The sequence below is a fragment of the Oreochromis aureus genome, linkage group 12 (genome assembly GCF_013358895.1).
Source record: "Oreochromis aureus strain Israel breed Guangdong linkage group 12, ZZ_aureus, whole genome shotgun sequence".
Classification (NCBI taxonomy): Eukaryota; Metazoa; Chordata; class Actinopteri; order Cichliformes; family Cichlidae; genus Oreochromis; species Oreochromis aureus.
Window position 1 is genome coordinate 24,184,130 of NC_052953.1, and position 17,627 is coordinate 24,201,756.

A 17,627-nucleotide genomic window follows, 5' to 3' on the forward strand; every position below is an offset into this window, starting at 1 on the left:
CAGATAGATTTGTTTAAACTTAACTACTTTGTCCACATTGCCACATACAGTTAGGTTCCTAATCTCATGAGTAAAGACACAACGTTTGTAGTCTTTTTTTTCTGTGCACCACCACAGCGGATTTTAAATCACACAATAAATATGCAATTGAAGTGCAGACTTACAGCTTTAATTTAAGGGTTTTAAAACAAATTTTGTTTAGCAATAAATGCCTTTTTTATACTCAAGCTTCATTTTTTAGAGAGTCGAAAATAACTAGACTATTGACTGACAAGTAGTTTCAGGGCCATGTGTGGATGGTTTGCTTATTATTTCATGAGACGTGAAGCAGGCATAATATCTGAAGTAGATTCAGAGTGTTGAATTTATATTTTGTAGTTTTTCACTTGTAATTTTAAATTTTAAAGAGAGATGTCAGTGTAAGTGAGGGATCTATCAGAATGATAGCAAAAACTTTAAGAGTGGCCAAATCAACAATCTGATTCATCCTGCAAAAGAAGGAATGCACGGACCAGCTCAGCAACACCAAAATGACCACAGAAGACCACAAAAGTTGATAACTGCAGAATTATTACTTGGTTAAGAATAACAGCTTTGCAACATTTTACTAAGTCAAGAACACTCTTGAGTAGGTATGTGCATCATTATCAAGGTGTACAATCATGAGTGTAAATACAGAGTGTTTACAACAGGGGGCAAAGCACTGGTTACACACAAGACTTTGCTAGAAAACATCTAAAGGTTCTGCACTTTTTTGCAAAAAATCCCCCAAAACTTTTTAGACAAATGACATCAAGACAAACTTGTACCAGAAGTGAAAAAGAGAAAGAAGAGAAACAGCTTATGATCCAAGGCACACCTGATCATCTGTCAAACATGGCAAGTTGTACCACTTGCCATTGTAGTGATGTTATGGCGTGGGCATGTATGGCTACCAGTGGATCCCTGACACTAGTATAGACTGATGAGAGAAGCAGCAGGGTGAATTGTGATTTATACAGGGCTATAGTCTCTACTCAGATTCAGCCAAATGCTCCAAAACTGATCAGGCAGCACTTCACGGTGCAAATGGATAATGCCCCAAAAGCACACCACAAAAGCAACCCAACAGTTTCCGAAGTCAAAGCAATGGGATAATGGCTAAGTCAGTCCCCTGATCTCAATCCAGTAAAGCATCCAGTTATTAAATGCAAAAACTGAATGCAGAAAGAACCACAAACAAGCTGCAACTGAAGGTGCAAGATACAAGTGCGGAAACACATCGGTGATGACCATGGGTTCTAGACTGCAGGCAGTAACTTGAAAAGGATTCTCATCCAAGTATTAAAAACAGCAAAATAATAAAACACAGTATTAAAATTATGTTAGTTCGGCCAATTAATTTTGGGCCTCTTGAAATGGGGGACTATGCGTAAAATAGCTGGAATTCCTGACTAGTTCGTGTAAAAATTTTGTTAAAACCCTTGAATTAAAGAGTCTGTGCTTCAATCACATCTTGATTGTTTGATTTAAAATCCACTTTGGTGGAGGCAAAACTACAAACATTGTGTCTTTGTCCAACAATTTAGAGACCTTGAAAGTGTTTCAAAGCAGTCTGAAAGCACTGACAGAGGTACATTACAATTCGAAAGGACTGCAACATTTATAATGTGATATCAGGAAAAAAACAGAAACTGCTCACATGCATGAGTTCATAGACTTGCTTTTAAAAATACATGCGTTTTTCTTTTTTTAATATTGAAAGTGTGTGATTATTTGCTACAGGTTAAAAATCCTGACAATTCACTTGTATATATTTCTATCTCTATATAATGGATATCTATCTATCTATAGCCAAAAACATCATGGTTGGTTTATGAAAATGTGTTGATGTGGAAGGCAAAGAAAAATATTGTGCTGAGATTTTTGCCATTTCACAGCAGTAACTGCAATAAACTCACCAGTTTAGGAAATAACTGTAATTTCTGCCAGACCGAACCAGCCCGTGGTGGTGAAAGCACACTGAGCTGAGTTTCATGCAACATTCATGACCCGGGCAGATAGTAAACCTTTTCTAAACCCTGGCTGCTAACACAAAGCTGTTTGGTTCTATAGCATGCATTAATGTGGCACAACACTACACTTGATGTGCTGTTTGAAAATAAAAACTTTTTCTTTTGGTGAAACTACTGGTAACATTCATTCAGAGCAGTGGAAAATTATGTAAGCATGAACACCTAAAAAAATGTCTCTCATCTGCAAAGATGCCAGCGCAAGTCTTGATTTTTTGTTGTTGTTCTTTCAGCATCTGTCAGAGCGTGTGTTTCGAAAACAAACACAATGCATGATGGGCAAAATAATATTCTTATGGGCGTAACATCATGCATTCTGCCTCATCTTGTTTGCAAATGTGCTCTTTTATAGCTATGTCCAAAAGATTGTGGCTAAGTTGTACACAGAATGACTTTCATGTCCTTTTAACAGTGGACACCAAGCAGCTGAAGACATCAGCTCCTTTTCTGAAGAGTGAAAACAAATTTGCTCGTGTGGAACAATTTCCTATCAAAAGGAAGCCATTTAAAGGACAGCCTGACATTTTCACATGTCTGTGTTAATAATACTAATAATAATCATCAATAATAAGAGGCAGTCACACACACTCACACGGGCTCAATCTGTTAGTGAGAGGCTGTTATCACTCTTCTCCACTCCTCTGGACAAAAACTGAATTAAGAAAAACTTCAGAGACCCTTAAAATTGGGAACAGCAGAGCTGGAAGTTCCCAAAAACGCTTACCAGAACTGGAGGGTGATTTTAGTCTCCAATTACAACATGCATCATAACCTCTGCTGTCTGACGGGGCAAAATGAACCCCCACATGGGCAATTCAAAATGCTCCTCACAAGCTACTTTTCTCCTGCTTGTAAACCCATTCACACATTGTAATGAGTTTGTACACACACAGACACACACAGTAAACAAATATTACAATATTCACACACAGATTATGGCTTTTTCAAGCAGTTGGAGCTCGTTTAATTTTATCCCTGTATACATTCTTTGTGATCAAACCTTAATAGACAAATATAAATGCAGATAATGAAATCCTTCCTTCAGTACCAATACAGAGCCACCTGTGCATACAATAATGTCCTTTAAAGGTACTAGATATCATTAGGCTGAATGAAAGAAAAAGTGTTGTTTATATACATAGAGACAGAAATATACACGTGTGCGGGTGGACATATGGCGAACACCCACAGTTATCAACAACATCTTAAATGACCATAAGACCATTAACTGTTTAACACGGCCGCCTTTAGCTCTTTTCGCTGCCTGCTTAAAAGGTATACTGTAGCACCCAAATGAAAGCTCGGTACTGTAGATTGATTATGGTCACAGATACTATACCAACACTTAGAACATTGAGTAGGCTTTACAATTTAGAGTTTACACTAGATTTGAAGAAACAGAACGTAATCATCCCCCATCCATGCCTCTAAATGTGCGGTCTGTTCATCCAAGAGAAGATTAAGTCAAGAACAAGTTCAAGACCCAAAGCAAAAAAAAAAATTCCTTCTTTTTTTCCCATCTCACTATATGACATTTACTTCAAACTCACTCCTTTTCTCTTTGCAACAATTTCTTTTCTGCCAATCCTGCCTTGCCTTCTTTTAATTGTGTTGTTCATTCCCCCCCCTCTCGCCCTCCTTTGGTGAGAAAAGTGCAGAAGTCTCTGACATGAGCAGCTTCAGTCCTCCGGGTTTTTTTCGTGACTCAGTCAGAGAGTGGCCTTCGTGGCCTCTCATACCAAGGGTCTTTTGTAAAGCCATGTGCTCCATCACAGTTGCGGTCTGCCCGAATGATACGATAAATGAACAACAAATTCACAGTTATAAAATTTCAGTCATTTCCACCTCTCTCGGCCTTTTGTTTTTCTCTTTCGTAAATGCCATCCATGTCATCTGTCCAGAGATTCAGCCTTCTTAATATCAGTCTCAGGAATAACACCTTCTGCATTTGGGATCAGCTTGTGGGTGGATGACCTCTTTTTTCTCCTCCTGGCGCTTCTATAAGGCATGCTGGGCCAGGACCAGAGCCAAAGCCAGGCTGGGAAGCAGAGCCCAGACATTGGCATAGAGACAAGAAGAGTGATCCTCTCCCAGGTCCACGACACCACCTCTTGGTTGGTGATACTGGGCAGATAGAGAGGGACACACAGAGGGAGAGAGAGATCCGCAAAAGGTTAGACATGACTCACAATTCATGCTGCTTTCCTGTTCTGGCATTTGATAAGAGAGAGAGGTCAGACAGGACAGGAGGGAGATGAGAGAGGACAGGGTCACTGCTGAAGAGAAGAAGAGAAAACATCATTCAGAAAGTCAAAGCAAGAAATGACATCCGCAGTACATCCACTTTGGCATGAACATTAAGTGTTTGATCCACCAAACGTTTTGATATGTGAAGTATATTTCAAGCCCGTGCTGCTTAGTATGCTCCTTGCTTCTTAAACAAGTTGGCAACAAAGGAAAGCTTCTTGTGTGCACTTTTTCTTTTTTTTTTTCTCAAAAACTCTTTTAGGCTGTGCCAGCAAGTCTCTAAACAGTTTTTAAAGCTATCATTACAGACTTTATTTACAAGAAAAACATACCACGAAGCCAAACACACACTACAGAAGCCAGCGGCGGCTATGGATTTCTTTTCAATATTTCATGAGGAAAATCTTACAGCAAGTAGAGGCCCAAGAAAGCAAGACCCCTTGTTTGAGTGTGCACAATCAAAATGCTACAGTGTTTATTCTTATGCACAAGAGAGAATAAACTTGTGAAGTTTATTTTCCCACACTGTTCACATTATGGCGGAGACGAGTGGGAATCAGCACAGATATTAAATTCTGTGGCCTCCAGAGTTCCACCGTTATACCCGCACTACAATGGGTTTTATTATGTGCCGTTCCATAAAATTGTTAGCATTTTGAATACTTTTTCAATTTTCTCGGATTTCTGTAACACAAAGCATAACCATTTGCCTTCAAGTTAAAGCAGTCCTGCTCAATTTGCAAAGGTACCATTTTCAGTCCTGCACAGCAATACAGAGGCACATCATAAGGAACATGAAACATTTTCTCCTCCTCTTTCCCCCTCCCCCTCACCTCATCTTCACCACGTATTCGCCCATTTTGCTGTGCGCAGGAAAAAAAAAAAAAAGAAAAGAAAAAGATTTACTATGATGTTATCTACCAGCACTTCGTCTTCCACCAGAACAAGGCAACACATAAATGAGAAAATAAATAATGAAACGAGAAAATTGTTGAGTTATTTTAACAAGACAGCCATATTTTTGCTTCTGTGAAGAAGGATGCAAGAGGGAGAACGAGGGAGACAAAGGAGGTGTTTCCAGTAGCTGCAGTTATCACAGTACCTGTGTTTGTGAATTCGCACTTTACAAAGAAATGATTGAAATGACAGTTGCCAAAAAAAGAGGGGTGCACGCGCGGAGCAGCAGCACTGGGTAGCCTGACAATGCACCAAACACATCCGCGACTAAAAGCCAATTAATTAGCAAGGGCAGTGATGTGTGGCAGCAGCCTGTTGACATGAGTCCAGATCTCTAGCTGCAGCCAATATCCACACATACACTCAGGCTTGTGATAAGCTGCACACACATGAACAAAGGGCTAAAGCACAAACACATGCATATACATGACAGAATACAGACAATGTCAAAATGTCCTTATTTGTTTACAGGCAGAGAGAGCGTGAGAAACAAAAGCATTTATTTAAACTGTTAAAAACGCACGGGACTTGTCATTTAAGTGGTAAATACAAATCTAGACAGCACTTGTCTTCATTCACTGTCAAATTTGCAGCGAAACGGGATACTTTGAAAGACTAGTTATTGAGTAACCCTGAGTTATGTAGCCTTTTTCCACCAGTCAGTTCCATTCAATTGAGCTGAAAATCAACAGTGACAGGGTTACATGAGAGCACAGACAACACTAGCCTTCCGCTGGCTGCGAGCTGAGTGTGTGTGTTTGGGTGTGTGTAATGTGGGCGTGGAGACTGATCACTTGCACAAGTTGCTTTTAACAAAATTAAAAATTTCAAAGAAACACACTGCAAAAACTGTAGAAACAGTAGGCACTTCCTGTACATTTGAACACAAGTTTGGTAAATGTGAAGGTAATTGGTTTGAAATGGCATTGCATGGTAAGATTCAGTCATTTGAAAGAAGGCACAAGGTGTGGGGAAAAAAGCAAGCTGTACAAAAATCTGCTAATGAGGATATGTTGTCAATGTACACTCACCGGCCACTTCATTAGTTACACCGTGCCAGTTCCACAATGTCTTCAGAGCTGTTTTAATTCTTCATGGCACAAATTCAACAAGGTGTTGGAAAGATTCCTCAGAGATTCTGGTCCACAGTGACCTGATAGCATCAAGTAGTTGCTGCACATGCATGATGTGAATCTCCTGTTCCACCACATCCCAACACAACCATCAGAAGAAGGATACAATGTGGCCATACAGGGATGGACATGGTCAGTAACTAACCCGAAGTAAGCTGTGGCATTTAAACAATGCTCAATTGGTGTTAAAGAGCTGGAAAAATGCCCAGAAAGCATCCCTCACTGCATTATACCACCAACAGCCTGAACTGTTGAAACAAGACAGATCCGTGTTTTCATATTGTTCATGACAAATTCTGACCCTACTATCTGAATGTCCAGACTCCTAACATTTCATAACAACTCACAATATCTTTCCAATCTTTTCCAATTTTGGTGAATCTGTGTGAACGTTGTGCGCTTTGGCCTCAGTTTCCTGTTAACTGACAGCAGTGGCAACTGGAGTGGTGTTTTGCAGCTGTAGCCCACCAGCTTTCAAGGTTTGACGTGTATTCAGAGAAGGTCGTCTGCATAAACTGGCTGTAACGAGTGGTTATCTGAGTTACTGTTGCCTTCCTGTCAGCCTGAGGCAGTATGGCCATTCTCCTCTGACCTTCTCCATCAACAAGGCATTTTCATCCAAACAATGACTGCTCACTGTATATTTTCTCTTTTTTAGACCATTCTCTGTAAATTCTAGAGATGATTGTGTGGGGAAAATGCCAGTAGAATCTCTGTAGAGTCTCAGAAAGTACTCATCTGGCACCAAAAACAAAGCCATGTTCAACGCCACCTTTCTTCCTCATTCTTATGCTTGGTTTGAAGTTCTGGACCATATCTACACGCTTAAATGTATTTACTTGCTGCCATGTGACTAGTTGATTGAACATATTCCTTAACAAGCATTTGAACAGGTGTACCTAATGAAGTGGCCAGTGATGACCATGGTGAATTATCTGTTACCTTTATATAATGATCACCACTTAAAGATCCCTGACCGATTGTTTACTGAATAAGGTTTCACAAATCATCCAATCTATGAAAAATTTCATTCCCACCGAACATTTTTCCATTGATTTGTGTTCAAAGTCCTCTACAATCACGATGAACTTGTTTGATGTCTAAATCAAACTTACCTGATGTTTCAACAGAATTTTAACCACTATATGTTCAAATAACTGACTATATATATATATCTTATCTTTCTTAAAGTCATATCCTTTTACACAGTAATAGATTTAAATAAAAATGTGTATCTACTTACAGCAGAGAGCAATAACATAATATCTCCTGCTGAGATTGGAACTGAGTCCTTGGCATCAAATGAGGGTTTATCCTATTGAGATAAACGAATATTTTGGAAATTCAGTAAACATCAGATTTCTGTACACCCGCACTGAGATTCCAGGCGTCCGTACACATAGACTTGTGTGATGTAACATATATTATTGTTGTTTGTGTCATATATAAATGACTTAAAGTATTAAACTGCTTTATGCAGAGTGGTCTGTTTTTAACCAGATCCTTTGAGTTCACATTAGAGCAACTACATAGAAGCAAAAAGATAGTACCCACTTTGACTGTTATCAGCCCATTGAATGGCCAGTTATAATTTGCAATCTGTCCCATAGATATGAATAGTAGACACCCTCCTGGTACCTGCCTGTAGCCAAGATGGTACGTTATCATCAATAGTAATCACGATAAACAGAAAGTAATCCAGATCAAGTGATGCTTTTGCAGTTGTGGGAATAAGTACATGTTGAATCTGCAGTTGATCAGGGATGCACCAATTCAACTTTTTCATTTGCAGTACTGATATAAGATAATCTTGTGTAAGGCAACGTCGGGCTGTACGGTGGCCCCTAGAGACAAAGCACGTACAAACTCCAAAGCACATGCAAACTCCAAAACACTTGCAAAATCCAAAACACTTGCAAACTCCAAAACACATGCAAACTCCAAAACACTTGCAAACTCCAAAACACTTGCAAACTCCAAAACACTTGCAAAATCCAAAACACTTGCAAACTCCAAAACACATGCAAACTCCAAAACACTTGCAAAATCCAAAACACTTGCAAACTCCAAAACACTTGCAAATTCCAAAACACAACGGAAGTGCTCCAGGACGCTAGGGGCAGTGTTGAGCTTTTGTTACCTAGTAACTACACAAGCCAAGAAGTACCAATGACCGGATTTGGGCTCTATCCCAATTCAGGGTCTGCAGCCTTAAAGGCCACATTTTAAGGACGATTATGTCACAGCGACACGACGAAGGCTGTCCCAATTCAAAGGCTGCTCGAAATGCGGCCCTCAAATGCGTCCTTAATTTCCCTGAATTTTAAGGATGGGTCGGTGTAGCCTTCATGGCCCAACATATCCCAGATTTCATAGCGCGGCCGTGGTGTGGATAATTTTGCCGAAAAAAACGGCGGAAGCGGAGCCGCCAAACAGTAAACTTTCAGAAGTAAGTACTGAATATTATGTCACTTATTTATGCGCAAATGTTTTTATAATGAAGAACATTAAAACATTACTGTTGGCCACATGTCAGCAAAGTTAAGTGACATTAGCGATGTTTGTACTAACTTGGTTTTAAAGCCTTTACTTCAAAATATATGCCGTTCAATAGTTGACTTTAATCTTACAGAGAATGTGATGATGTTATGGATAATTAAAGTCAGTCATATATCCACAAACACAACAAGCTGAAAGTCAGTGATGCTGCTCGGTTTGCAGTCCTGAATATGACGGCACAAGCAGGATTCACTGCACTGTTAATGTTAGCTATGTTATATTGCTGCCTCTGTTCGGTGGTGTCGAGCCAAACGGACTTTAACGTGTGTTTGAACGAGCTGACGGTTCACTCGTTAAGCTGAAAGAAAGATGCTTTAATCACAGGAGTCACACATGTGTCCACTGGACCATCTGGGAACTCTTCTTGTTTAGCACTCGTAATAACACAAACACTAAATCCTCCTTCTCTTGTGCTGTTTTGTAGCAGTGTGTACACCTGAGACTGTCACCTGTCTGTCTGTCCTGCACTCTCTCTCTGTTTCTTTCTCTCTGATTGTGGAATAAAAGTATGAACATGTATTTATAAGTTACACTTGTGTTTGAATCCTGCAGCTTATCACACATTTGATTTCCATGTGTGACAACTGCAAGTGTCCAGAGTGAGGACAGACTGAGGGACCCACTGCTGCACATCATCTGTGAGGCTTTGCACCCTGATGATCCACCAGGACAAACTCAGCAGTGTGTGAGGAAGAGGAGGAGGAAGAGCCAGCAGCAGCTGACAGATGGAGAGAATAGACAGACTGTTCCCTGTTTGTGAAGGACTGCTAGGAAAGTTTAACATAACTAATTGTCTGTCCTGAATCAGTCTTATTAGGTAATGTTCAAATAATGTTATCATCCCAGTGTTTTCAGTGTGGGAGAAAGTACTCAGGGCCTTCAAGTTACACACTATGAAAGGCAGCAACAAGTTTAATATTCAGAAACCTAAAGTATGTATCAGCAGCAGAATGGAGCTAAAAATACATGTTTGTTTCAGTTCTATGAAGCTTTGAGTATTTTGGATTAGTAGCACTGCTGTGTTTGTTGCATCATATTGCTGTAATTGTTTATATGCTTTATATATTCTGAGGTAAGTTGATCTATAGTGTTACATCATATTCTATAAGGATGTTATGTGTTTGTGTACTTTCTGCCCAGTTTGACCCATTTAGCAGAAGTCAGCCTGTTTAAGGCTCTGATATCTATTCTGTATGACTTAAAGCAGTTATGACATGGTCTGATTTTCTCACCCAATAAAGGAATATTTAATATATCAGTCTACTCTTCATTTTATCAGAAACAGTTATCACAGTTTGTACATTTTCTTTTTATAAATATATGTAAGCAATGAGCCAAATTTAGCAATGCCAACATACTGAAGGAACAACATTTGTCTCTTATATATGATACACCTATATATGCACTGTCAAAGATACTTCTCTTTGAGTGAAGATTTAAGGTGATAAGACATATAGATAACTGCAACTTGAATCTGTACTGAGGCTCAGTATTTGACACAGAGTTCATGTTCACTGCTGTAATAGCTAATAATGATTAATATAATAACTATAATATTGGCCATATTATATTTACATTACCAAAGTGATATTACTTTAGTCTCATGAACAACATTAGCTAATTGTTATTTACTAACTAATCTTAAATGACTGTTCATTACAGAAATGAAGCCCAAAAATCATGTTTTACAGTCCTGTGGTCTCAGCCTCAGATACTTATCAAATCACACAAAGCTCTTGTAGAAACAAACAAACAAATGAACAAAATATGTTCTCCTTCATTTCTGTCAAACAAAGTTGTATGACACGTTTCCAGCGGTTAGTATCATGGTTGCTAGGCAACCTGGGAAGCGCGACGGAGACTAGACCGTCCCATACAGACAAACTTGCCGTTTATTTTGCAAATTGAGCTCAACACTGCCCTAGCGTCCTGGAGCACTTCCGTTGTGATTTGGAGTTTGCATGTGTTTTGGATTTTGCAAGTGTTTTGGATTTTGCAAGTGTTTTGGAGTTTGCAAGTGTTTTGGAGTTTGCAAGTGTTTTGGATTTTGCAAGTGTTTTGGAGTTTGCAAGTGTTTTGGATTTTGCAAGTGTTTTGGAGTTTGCAAGTGTTTTGGAGTTTGCAAGTGTTTTGGATTTTGCAAGTGTTTTGGAGTTTGCAAGTGTTTTGGAGTTTGCAAGTGTTTTGGATTTTGCAAGTGTTTTGGAGTTTGCAAGTGTTTTGGAGTTTGCATGTGTTTTGGAGTTTGTACGTGCTTTGTCTCTAGGGGCCACCGTAGGGCTGAACTTAAACACTACTTTCCAAACTTCATAAAGCACAATATGGCTAATAAATATATGCAAGCTTATTCACTGAAACTGTGTTTATTAGTGAAATAATTTAATCAGCACCAGCATAACGCAAATGAATGGTGAGTCCTTTTGCATTTGTTTAATTTCACCTTAGTATACTGCACTTTGCTGCCTTTGTCCTCTCCCAGTTTTATATGTGTGCATCTCCTCACGCACAGAGTGGAGCCGAGGACAACCTGGTATGTTAAAGCAGGTCCAATAAATAATGAACATAACAAGTGTGAGACTGAGAGGGAGAGAAGCTGACAAGGAAGACTCGTCTGAGCTTTTCACCCATCATCAATCCACAAACTACTGCAAAGAAAATTTGATGTAGCGGACATGAAATACCTCGAAACCGCTAACTGTTTGCAGTTAGCTCCCTCCATAAACTCTTAGAACTGTTTGCCACCAGTACACTGCTGGCATAGTACATAAATATTGAACAACACAGAGCTGAATTTAACAGATCGGCTGCACAGAGCTGCTCACTCACTTAAAAAAAAAAAGTAGCTTTTTTAAGGCGGTACAGGAATAACAACTGACACAAATATTGGATTGATGCTTATTCATCACCTGGAACACTGAGCTTTGTAATATGTGTTTAGTGAAGTGAAATGGTGTGTTTTAATCTAAACTAAAATCTTGTTTCCAAAGAGTAATCAAATGACTTTAGTGCCTTCCCAGAGAAGTAATTTTGGTGCCTTAACCAAACAGTGTGTACAAATGAACATAATCAGTATGCCAACAAAACTTCCAAACACATGAGGTTTTAAGGGCCAAATGGTTGGTGGAAGACCTTGCATACTGGTGACATGACACTGTAAACAAGTGATAATTACCATTCAAAACAGACTTAGTTTGCTTTAGAAACTGTATCAGTTTGTTGTAATGCACATTTAAACTGGGTACACAAATATCACGTGCGTAACCTCACCACTGGAGTTGGGAGCACGGCACTGCTCAGTTATACCTAAATATGGATGCATCTTTACAGTGCTCAAAGGACCAAGCTTCAGACCACATGTTTACTCAATGAGCCACAGTAAGATTTACAGCTCTGGACAGTCAGTCTTCTGCCAAGAGGACTCATACCATAACAACACACCCCCAATTTATCTGCCATGGAAGTTTGACAAGTTTTAATTGCCAGGCATAGTTGTCTAAGAACTCAGGGCCGCCCAAAATGTCGCTACCAGCTCCCTCTCTAATTATAAACTTCCTGCTTGAGTAATCACACGTCTTATTGTTTCCTAATTACCATTTTTACAATAAATTAAACACCATGCTGCAGTGAGACAGGCACTGAGCAGTGCATCAATACTGACACACACACACACAAAACCTTTGGAGAAAGCGGTTTCACCACCCATTCCCCCTCTGCTATCCTCTCTCTTTCTCTACCTTTCGGTAATATACACACTGTTAATGTTATCAGCTGTGCTTATTCATTAATTTTCCTCTTTGCAACATTTTTAGGGTGTCAGGTTTTACAGAATTGGAATCCAAATACACAAAAGGGAGACTAAATGAACAAAAAGTGAGCTGTTTTCTTGCAGATGCAGAGACAAAAAGTCCAAAAATGAGCCAAAAGAAATCCAACGGAATCACAGGAGTACACGATGGAGGGACACTTGTAAGTACAACAGATGCAGGGCGATTTAAGCAGGCCTATTTATGCACAAGGGGGTAATCAGCTAATTTTAAACTGAAGGGTAACGAGACAGGTGTCCAGTGGAGGCAATGAAGTTCCTCAGGTTTTGAGGCGTTGGTGAGATTGGCCAATCACCTCAAATAAGCCTGCCTCAAGCTCTACTTGCTTAGGCACATGACTTGGGCTGCACCAGCTTTGGCACCACAAGACACTCAGCTAGGACAGTTTAGGACACACAGGCTGAGTTTTAAGGACCCCAGTCTAACAGGGGATACTGGTTTGGACACAGTATACATGGTTAATTCTGGTAGCCAGAATTAAAAAAAAAACAGGAACTCGGGGCACAGAGTTTGGGAAAACACTCAGGAAGTGGCTGCTGAGGCTGCAATCTGCAGTGCTGCCAAGGGCTGCAGTCCCTCTTTGAAGGTGGCAGAGATTTAAATGCTGGCTTGGGCAGTTGACAGGAGCAACAGCAGGTGGCAGGCAATCTAGCTGCACACTTAACCCACTTTGACTTCTGGTGGAAGTTGGACCTGCGGGCTTGGTAGCCTTGAGGTATGGCTTCCCTCAGGAGCACAACTACTGGTTGAGGCCCCCATTGCCTTGGTAAGCCCCTCTGGAGATTGGCTCATATTCAGTGGTGAGCTGTGGCTTCAGTTCCAAAATCCTTCTCAAAAACGGAGAAAGCCACCTGCTGCTGTTCAAACTCTACTGCTGGGTCCAAGGTTTGCAGAACTTGGACCCAAACATAGCATGCACAAGGTAGACCGAGTGAACAAAAAATGAGTTGTTTTATTAGGCTGATGCAATAATGCAAACTCCAAAACAATCCAACAGAAAGCACAGCAGTGGAATAATAATAGGGAAAAAATGGATTTGGAAAATAAAATAAACAAAAATCTAAACTTTATAAACAGAAATAACAAGAGAAACAAAGCAGAAACTCAAACTTTAACATATTAACTAAAAATTCGAGACCGAAAACAAGGCTCAAACGCAGTGATCACGACATAAGGTTTTAATTTCCTGTGTTCCAATCAACGAGGGTTTGTGTGCAAAGCACAAAACTGCATGACTCAGTTGCAGGGTGAACATTTAACGGCTCTGATGCGAAATGTCTTAATGGTAGTCGTTCATTCAGAACACAAATTTGCATTCCTAAACCGTGCACATTACTTGGATTTGGATATGTAACAGTCACTGAAAAATGACATGAACAACAACATCAGCAGCAGAATATTTTATAAAGCACAGTTTTATACCGCTGCCAAACATGGGTACATGGGTCTCCTGCAAAGGTGAAAAGCATCATTACTCTTACTTTAGAAAGCTGCACAGAACATCTAAAATACATCTGTAAAACACAGCCGTAATTCACTGTGAAAACTAATCCAACTCAACAGCTAGATAAAAAGAAAAGCCTCTTCTCGACCTATAGTGTAAAGTGAAATATTTCTGTTTAGTAGCAGAGAGACTTTGGTGGATAATTTAATTCTGTCATTTTTACACTTATTTGAAGAGAAAATGAAGAAGAGTTATGTTAAAAGACAAAGAGCTATGCATTTGTGCAGCACAGCATAAAAAAAAAAGTAGTAATGTTTTTCTGCTCCAGACAGTGAACCTAGTTATAGTTGAGTTGACTGCAGTCTTCAGAGTAGACAGCATTCAGCAGAGAACAGGCCCTGGGCCAGTATTTTAGAACCTCTAATCCAGATTAAGCCTCCACCTCCCATTCCTTTCACTCTTTCTTTGTCTGTAAGAAAAATATAATATTTCAACCACATGTCATCATCTTGGGTGTAGCATAAACTGTGTTATCATAAAGCGTCTGTTTTGATGTGCCAATTGCTTTAACAAGCATAGAGATTGTATGTGATGCGAATGTGAACGGTGCAGCACGCTGAGTTTTATTATTTTGCCACTGTACAAAAGAGAGAGCGGAGGAGTCTTTTTGTGATTCTCCTTGCAATTGGTCCATTTTATCAAATGTATGCACAGAAGTTGCAGGAAAGAGATGAAAATGTATATTTTTGATGTGACACAAAACAAAACGAAGCAAAATCCACATCTATTTAACTTTTACAGTAAGTTGACCTAAATGTGTCACGATCAACTGCAAGTTCAGTGAGGAGAGATCATTTGAAAGAATTGAATATGATTTCTTGAGATCTATTTGCTGATAAGATGACCCATCATGGCAGAAAGGAATCCCAGCATTGATAAGATATAGCACAGAACCTCCCCCAAAAAGAGCAATCTTACAGTGACAGGGTACAGAATAAAAAAACAAAACAAAACAAAACATGATTGTTAGCTGTTGCATGATCAGGCACATTGCAGTGAGTTTTAATGCACTCAGACTGGAGGCTGATTGGCTCAAAGAAGGCGGGCAAGAAGATTATTGGTCTACAGTAATGATTGTAATGACTGTAATACAGATTGTAATGATCAGTATTGAGTCTGGCAGCGTGGGAAAGTGGGAGCAATGTAAAGAATAGACTAGCAGTCGAACCCCTGGGAAAGCAAGCAGATGAGTGATTACAGATCTTGCTTATTGAACATACGCACAAGCTTCATATTAGTAGCCTTCAAACTGTAGAGCTTACCCGATTGCCAAACAGGCAGTAAATAACTCTAAATCACATTTTGCCATCACATTTAACATCTACATGTAAAATATCCCATGTAATGAAACAATGAGAACCTTTTACCTTTGGGATAGTCACGGGGAGATTTTCTGAGATCTCCTGTGTCGATACAGGGTCTGGCTTCGGTGTCGCTGAGGGGCCTGGGACAGGCCCACTTTTGTTCTGTGTGTTGTCTATCCCATAACCAAAGGCCTGAATGGCATTTCCTGCAGGGACAGAGACATAAAGTCATTTGGGTTTGACTGCCATCCCAGCAAGAAGCCAGCTAGCAGACAGACAGCTCTAAGTCAACTTTTTGGTACCCTGCCCAATCTTTGGCAACTAAAGGAATGAGGGAAGGCTGACTGAGATTGAGGAAGGATGGAGCAGAAAGAGCACAGACAGCCAGTCTTTTTGCTTTGTCAGTAAGCTTCAGAGTAATATGCCAAACTAATCACAAATTGCTATCAGAGTTTTGTCTGTCATTACTAAGCACTGCCTTATGTTTTATTTTGTAAGTTATGCCTTCCTTTTTGACTGCCTCGCAAATTTATGCTATTTATTAGCGGCGGCACAAAATATTGATAAGGCAATAAAATGAATCACTTCCTCTAGCGATACATTATTGATACAGTTGTGCCAAGCATCTGAGAGCTAATTAATTGTATTTCATGCATTATAAATGAAGTCAATAAATACATTTTCCTTTTTGCCCTTTTGAGCATTTTTTTTAGTTTCCATTTACACAGATGTTGTGATCTATCACAGATGATTGTCTTGTAGTGTGACAGCATTTAGATTAGGAGCAAGTCACGAAAGAACTGTACCACGAATTAATCTGTGTTTTCTATGATCTTTTACAAGCGAATCCTGCGGCGACACAACAGATTATATTTATCAAATACAACCAACTTTGCTTTATGTTGGATTCATGCATATTACAAAAAACTCTCTTATAATGCAACAGCCATTCTCAAACTGCTACGAGCTGACTAAATAGCGTTAAAATGTCCACACTTGCAAAGATGAGTCCTAATTTGTTTGTTAGCATGAAAAGCAATACAATCTTTTAAAAGAGGCAAATCAACTAGTTCAAACAGAGGACAGCATGTGAATACATACGAGCCCTAGCATATCAGTGCCTGCAGATGTGCTGTACACATGTGTTTAATTTTGTGTCTAAGTGCATGTGTGTGTCTCTGTAGAAATGTGATAAATCCCTGTTCAGTCAGCTTTCCAGCTAGATATGGTAAAAATAGGCGCTGAGTACCTTTTCACCACTCATCCGTTTAAAACACAAGGCTTGTTTCTCTTTGTTCAGCCAGAGAGAAGGCAAGGCATGTAATTGCTTGGCAACCACCTCCATTATAAGGTCAGCATGCAGAGATGACTTTGAATAGATTTATGTGACTGATCAAATTCAAAACATTCCCAAACAAAGGAGAAATGGCATTTCCACACCACCACACAAAGGACAAATAGGATAGTTGTGGAATGCACATGCATAATCAGATGGCTACACAGTCCCTAGTACTACCGGTGCTTGGCCACATAAATTTGTCTGTCACATTTGTTGGTCCGCCTACACACAGACACACGCACACACAAGTATTTGCACAGCAAAGACACTCACAGAGGTACACATATGCACATTCACTTGCACACAAAACACACAGAAGAGCACACTTCATATTTTTTCATGCTGGTCGACACTGACAATTTGGGCTTCTGCTAGAAAGCAGGAGAGTGGTTCAGAGAAAAATCGAGTTCACTGGCGAGGCCTAACAATGTCAATGCTAGCAGTCGAGAGCTAGTGGAGTGCTGCTAAGACCTGTAATGTTAAGCATCTGTTTGTCAGGGTCAGCTATGGTTAGCAATCCCCCTCAAAGATGTGAAATGGGTGAATAAAGTCATAGATCAAACTAGTTGGCTGGAGGGCCTCCACCCAGGATGTTTTACTGCACCCAAATGTTCCACTGAGTGATTAAGCTCATCGCCAACAGCAATTCCATTTTTTAACGGCTCATATTAAGCTTTCCTTTAACCCCTGGGCATAGCCTGTATTGTCG

General features: G+C 39.8%; 1 protein-coding gene across 3 annotated transcripts in view; it reads right to left on the minus strand.

Moving 5' to 3' along the window:
• Nucleotides 1-636: 636 nt before the first annotated feature.
• The window catches only part of LOC116313913 (GDNF family receptor alpha-2-like), a 70,576-nt gene continuing 53,585 nt past the window's right edge, over nt 637-17,627 (minus strand). For 2 of the 3 annotated variants that reach the window (XM_039621274.1, XM_031731754.2), the window contains exons 7-8: nt 15,643-15,785; nt 637-4,175 (exon numbers count right to left, since the gene is read on the minus strand). In XM_039621274.1, the coding sequence (XP_039477208.1) occupies nt 4,050-4,175; nt 15,643-15,785 (269 nt within the window). In that variant the 3' untranslated portion in view covers nt 637-4,049. Of the gene's footprint in view, nt 4,176-13,703; nt 14,685-15,642; nt 15,786-17,627 lie in introns of those variants that run through there. The other variant, XM_031731755.2, reaches the window with a different exon arrangement.